The sequence below is a fragment of the Triticum aestivum genome, chromosome 2B (assembly GCF_018294505.1).
Source record: "Triticum aestivum cultivar Chinese Spring chromosome 2B, IWGSC CS RefSeq v2.1, whole genome shotgun sequence".
NCBI classification, from domain to species: domain Eukaryota; kingdom Viridiplantae; phylum Streptophyta; class Magnoliopsida; order Poales; family Poaceae; genus Triticum; species Triticum aestivum.
In genome coordinates, this window is record NC_057798.1 from 473,094,038 (window position 1) to 473,100,678 (window position 6,641).

The window sequence follows — 6,641 nt, forward strand, 5'->3', positions numbered from 1 at the left end:
CACGAGCCCGGGTCCGGCTCTCGCTCGAAGGGGGCAAAGCTCAAATCGTTCGGTCACGAGTCCGGGTCCGGCTCTCGCTCGAAGGGGGCAAAGCTCAACCTATATAACTGCGTCGACGGCAGTAGCTTTCCCCGTGCACCATACTACGCCCCCCTCCAGTCTACCTCCACCCACCGGATCATTGGAATCCCGTTCGCGAGAAGATCGGCGACACCGCGCACCGAGCATGGCAACTGACCAGCACCGCCGCGCACCGAGCATGGCAGCCGGCCAGCAACGTCGCGTGAAGCTGATAGTTAGCTACGGCGGGAGGATCGAGCGCGCTGAGGGTCGGCCGCCGAGGTACGTCGGCGGCGAGCATCTGCTCCTGAATGTCCTTTCGTCCGTCTCGACGAGGGGCTTCCGCGACCTGCTGGCGGCGCGCGCGGGCTTCTCCAACTTCTCCGTCAAGTATTGCTACTCCGGCGAGGGGCTGGACTCGCTCTGCGACGTGGACACGGACGAGGACCTCCGGGACATGCTGGACATCTTGCTCTACCGGGACCTGCAGGCCCGGCTGTTCAACGACCAGAACACGCGCCGGTTCCGGGTCTACCTGTTCCGCGACGCCGCCGCCCCGTCGCCGACCTCCCAGGCCCTCGGAAAACCAGCTCCCATGCGGCGTAGCGCGACGTCGCCAGCTCTGTTGTCGGCGAAGACGGCCGACGTCGGCGGGCGGCCCTCCCATGGCCTGGCCGCTCCCACTCCCTCTCTCGTGGCGCGGATCACGACGTCGCCGAATCTGTTGTGCGAGACGTCGACGGTTGGCACGGCGCCCTCCAAGCCGCCGCTCGCCCCCACTCTCGCACGGCGGATAGCGTCGTCGACTTTGTTAACGGCAGACTCTACAGATGACACGGCTTCTTTGATCACCACCACGTCGACATCAGCAGCCAGAGCTACCCAACATACACCACCCCACGCGGCGGCGTTCTGGCCGGCAGAGCAGCGTAATCCGGTGTACCAGGCGGCTCCAGTATTCTTGGTGCCAGTAATGCCGCAGGTCATAATCCACCGGCCAGAGATCATACTCGTACCCATGTTCAATTCAAAGGTGGCCATGGGCTGAGAATTTTTGGAGTCACAATCGAATATGAAAATACTCAGTCAAATGAGAATTAGCAATCCATAGTTTGTGTAGATTAGATCTCTCACAGGTTGTAGATATGAGGTGACAAATTAAAATTCTAGATTGTCAGTGGTTATGCACTATGGGATGTAACTTATAGGCGTGACTTCAATTTTTTTTATAGTTTACTCTAAATTGTTTATACAGTATATTTTATAAATAATGATGTCAAATCCTCTATATTCAGTGTTAGTATCACCATGTGTGTACATCCAACTTTAGTGTGCCTTTTTTGAACCACACGTTGATCTTGTATAGTGCAAAGACGAGCTTCGCTTCCAATATTTTATGTTTTAAGTTGTGGATATTCGTTTTGGCTTCGGGCCTATATATGCTACTGAAATATGTGCAGTCCATCTTCTTATAGCTTTGTGCGTCAAGTTGTATTGTCCTTTGTATTACACAGTTTGCTCTCCGTTTTGGAACAATAACGTGGCCCACGTCTAGTCCTTATTAGACGAGCGCAGTCCGTTTGTTAATCGTTGGTCTAGACGGGGACGAGACACTCATGTCCCACGTCTTAATGTTTTGCATCGTTAAGTGAAATAAAAAATACCAAAGAGAACAACTCGCTGATGGAGGTGTCGGTATTGGAGGAATCAATAGGTAAATTCTGTACTCCCTATGGTACCGTGGTGTCCCTTTTTCTAGAAAAGGAGGATGACCCCGGCCTCTGCATCTGAGAGATGCATACGGCCACTTTATTGATTATTCTCGAGGACCTTACAAAGTATTACAACAATGTGTCTGAGTCCACCATCTTGGCAACATATGCCCCTACTCCTATCCAAAATGATGAAGGGGTGCTAGCTGGGCCACTACCCAAACCACTCATCTAAGCCTAACATCAAAAGCCGGAAGCCGAAACTCATTCGGAAGCCCCAGCCGAGCCACATACCGGGTCTGGGGCACAATCCGATCAGACGCACTCGTGTGTCGTCGCCGCCATCTTCCACAGGTCTTTAGATCATATTGAGGCTTCTACCTTGTCTGGCCACTCAGCCATCGACGTCACCATGACGCCAGACAGCAACCTCCTCCTGCGCGAGCCCATCTCCGCGCATCGGGCGCCGAGTCTCCACAGCGCCATGCCATCGATCTTCGCCGCCATCCAATGTGTGAGATGAAACACCGCTCCACCATCCCTCCAGCCAGCACTTGCTCCAAGACGATGCCCCCAGAAGGGAAAGCGATAGAACACCATCATCATCCGATCCGAAAGACCCAGATCTGGGGTTTCCCCCTGAGCATCCCGAACCTGATGGCGCAGACTGCCGACGATGCCTTGACCATCGGCATTAGCTCCACCAGACGAGCGTCGCCTACGTCGCCGCAGCCTCCAAGATGAAACTGATCAGAATGCATATGTCGACACCGAACCGCCGCCACTTCCACCGCCGCTTGAGCAGCCCCCGAGCAACGCCTTCAGAAAGGAGCACGCCACCGTGGTGTCGTCGTCGCTTGGAACAGGGGGTCTGAGGTTTTCACCTGAGCTCCTGGGAGGGGTGGAAGGAAGGAGGTCCTCTCCGAAGCCTCCAACGAGGGAAGCAACACCCAAAGGCACTGCCATCGGAGTGGCCGCCACGCTGGCCAAGAGATTCCCCCGGAACCCTTCCAGCCACCGGATCTGCAAGGCCAGCACCCAAGAACGGTGACCGAAGCCACCAAGGGCTGGATCCGCTGCAGATCGGAGTAGATCGGGGTCGAGGACGAACATCACCATGGCCACCAACATCCAGCGAGGATCCGCCGCCGCAGCCGAAGCCCACCACCTCCCCGCCATCCACATGGCCAGGGAAGTGGCCCACCTATCCACGCCGGCGCCGCCCGCCGCCAAGCTACGCCGCGTGCCACCAGCCATGGCCGCCGCCATGGATCCGAGCCGCAGGCGGGCCGCCAGCCGCGGTGCCCCGCGGGAAAGGAGAGCCGCGCCACGGGGGGAAGGCCAACCCCAGCAGATCGGCTCTGGGGAAACCCCCCCGCGCGCCACCGCGTCGCTCGAAGCGGCCTCGCGTCGTGCACGCGGGCCCCTGCACAGCCGCGTCCAGGGCGCGCCGGAACCCCAGATCGGGTCCAACCCGCACGCCGCCCACCTCGCGCCTCGCCGCGCCTCCAACTGCCGCTGCCTCGGAGACCAGGACCTGGCGCCCCGCCGCCGCCTTCCTTGGGGCCGGCCCGAGCTTCGCCGGGGGCGTCCTCTGGCGGCGGCAGGACGGCTGGGGGGAAGGGGAAGAGGGTGGCGGCGCTAGGGTTTTTTACCCCCGAGTCGCCAGACGAGGCGACGCGAGGGTCGAGGGTCCTGCCACCGTGGTGTCCCTAGATGGAATAACACAACATACCTTCAGAAAAACTGAACCGCCAAAGAATCCTCTACTCACACCACCGTCAATATTAGAACTACAGAAATTATGTAATTTCAATGAAAGTAATTATCTTCATAATTTGTGTCTACCGATGAAAAACGGCAGGGGCGGAGACATGAGCCAAGTAGGGACGGGTGCCAGTATGTCTCGCTGTAGCGAGACAGAAGGCAAGCCTCGCATCGGGGAAGCTCCAGATTGGCCGGCCCAGCCGCACAGAAGGCTACAACCTCCTTTACTGTTTTTTTACGTTTTATGTTTTATTTTTTGCTTTATTTTTTTGCTTTTGTTTATACTTTAAAATTCTAAATAAATATTACAAAACAATCTATAAAAACATTAAAAAATGTTGACCAAGTATTTGAAATATTAAATGTATATATAGAAAATATTTATCATGTATAAAAATGTATAAAAAAGTTGATCATATATTTGAAAAATGTTAATCAAGCATTTGAAAAACGTTTGAAAAAGTATTTGAAAAATGTTTATCAAGCATTTGTAAAAAGTTAAATTTGTATACAATAAGCGTTGAGCATGTATTAGAAAAATGATGAAATGTTTTGATCATGAATACAAAAAATGTTAATCAAGAATTTCAGAAAATGTTGAACAAGTATTTGAAAAATGTTAATCAAGCATTTGGAAAATGTTAAATGTGTACAAACGAGTTGATCATATATTAAAAATGATAAAATTTGTTTACCATGTATATAAAAATGTTAATCAAGCATTTAAAAGAATGTTGAATAAGTATTTGAAAAATGATAATTAAGCATTTGCAAATGTTAAATGTGCATTAAAAAAATGTTAACCATATATTTAGAAAATGAAGAATTTTCTTTCGTGGATATAAATTTTTTAATCAAACATTTTAAAAATATTGACCAAGTATTTAAAAAATATTGATCAAACATTTGGAAATGCGTATAGAAAAAATGTTGACTATGTATTAAAAAATCTTAAACTTGTATTTCCTCCATCCGGAAATACTTGTCGAAGAAATGGATGAATCTAGACGTATTTTAGTTATAGATACATCCAATTTTATCCATTTCTCCGACAAGTATTTTGAGACGGAGGGAGTATTTGAAAAATGTTAATCAAGAATTTCCATAAAATATTTAATGTGTATAGAATTTTTTTGACCATATATTTAAAATATATTAATCTTGTATTTAGAAAATGTTAAATGTGTATTAGAAAATATTCTTGACATATACGAAAAATGTAGAATGGAAATCAAAAAAAGAAAGAAAATGAAAATAAAAATAAAAATAAAAACACAGAAAAAATTATAAAAATGAAACCTAAGAAACAAATGTAAAAAAGAATTGATATGTAAACCAATAAAGAAACAAAGAAAAATCAAAAACATTGAAAACCAAGAAAGAAGACAAAAAACGAAGAAGAAGGAGAAAGAAAAGAAAAACGAATAAAAGAATGAAAGAAATAAATAAAAACCCAAAAGAAAATCTGAAGTATAATGACGAAAAAAACTTGAAGAAGAAATAAGAAAACCAAACAAAAAAAATAAAAATAAGGAGAAAACAGAAAAAACCCGAGTGTTTTCCCTCAAGTTGGTTGCGTTTCATATCCTAACGCGAACCTGTTCTTAGCATAGTGGCTAGAAACACCAGCACCATCGTAGCCACCTGTTCTCTTTTTGTCCCTATTTTTTCTGTTTTATTACTATACTAGCAAAAGAGCATGTGCGTTGGAACTTAAGAAAAAAATACCACACAATCCCATAACCTAATAACCATGATTCTAGACTCGAATACGTCCACATTTTTTTATTTCAACACATGGAAACCCAGAACCCCATCTGTGTTGCCACTTATCCTCCTCTCCACCCTCATTGATGCTGGCTTGAATGCTCACACAATCACAATACGGTTGAATGTTTTCAATTAGAAGACTATTTTTTAAAAAATGATACATTTTTTTATTAATTTGCACAAATATTACGCCTGATATATAATTTTTAAAAATAATACACCGTCGGCCCGCAGCAGGCCGACTTGACCTAGTCAGCCCACAGCTGGCCGACTGGACCTAGTCGGCCTATAACAGGCCGACTAGCTTCCTATCAGCCTACTGCTGGCCGAATGGCCTATCGGCCAGGAGTGAAGACCCTGGGACTAATCAATCATCTGTAGGCCGATTAGCCCTAATTGGCCAGCTATAGGCCGACTGATGCATGTCATCATATTTGCCCCGTACGATCCTCGCTTAAATCGCTTAAATCTACTTCCCGCCAAATTTTCCCGCTTTGCTCGTTCCCGCCAAATTTTCCCACTCTGTACTTCCCGCCATATTTTCCCGCTTTGTTCGTTCCCGCCAAATTTTCCCGCTCTCTACTTCCCGCCATATTTTCCCGCTTTGCTCGTTCCCGCCATTTTTTCGCGCTCTCTAGTTCCCGCCAGTATCTCCCGCCATATTTTCCCGCTACCGAGTTCCCGCCTTTCTTTGTGTTCTCAACCTATAAAATGCCCTCGACAGTAACGTTGGTAAGCATTCTAGTGTAGTCTCATAGTCTCACCAAGATGTCCGGATATCCTTTTGATCATAGTTTTCACACTGGTATGTCCGAATGTCTTTTGCTTTAGCCGCCGATTTTAGGGTTGACAACATATTAGTTTTGTGGAACAAACTCATCAGTAGTGACACCCTACTGAATGAGCTGGCTCATGTATTAAGTAGGTGCGGGTGGCCTTCGAGGACCTTTGAGGAGATATGGAAAGAACTTCTGAGGTTGCATGGAAGATGGATGAAGCAGCAATCAAAGGATGGAAGGCAATCAAAGTTTGGAGCAAAACATACTTTTTTATGGAGTGCCGATAGCGAGGATGAAGACGATATCTTCATGCCACCGCTTCCGAGTTCTGCATTGTCAAAGGGCAAAAGTTCTTCATCATCGAAGGGCAAGAGTTCTGCATCGTCGAAGGGCAACAGTTCTTCATCATCGAAGGGTAATAGTTCTTCATCGTCGAAGGGCAAGAGTTCTTCATCATTGAAGGGCAAGAGTTCTGCATCGATGGAGGATGACGATGATGACTTCATGTAGTTTTTATGTTGTATGTTGTAAGTTAAGTCGTATGTACCGTTTA

General features: G+C 47.5%; 1 protein-coding gene across 1 annotated transcript; it reads left to right on the top strand.

The window, feature by feature from the left end:
* Window positions 1-149: 149 nt before the first annotated feature.
* LOC123041420 (uncharacterized) lies at window positions 150-1,368 on the top strand. Its single transcript, XM_044464036.1, has one exon. The coding sequence runs from the start codon at window positions 227-229 to the stop codon at window positions 1,106-1,108; it is 882 nt and encodes a 293-aa protein (XP_044319971.1). The 5' UTR covers window positions 150-226; the 3' UTR covers window positions 1,109-1,368.
* Window positions 1,369-6,641: the final 5,273 nt, after the last annotated feature.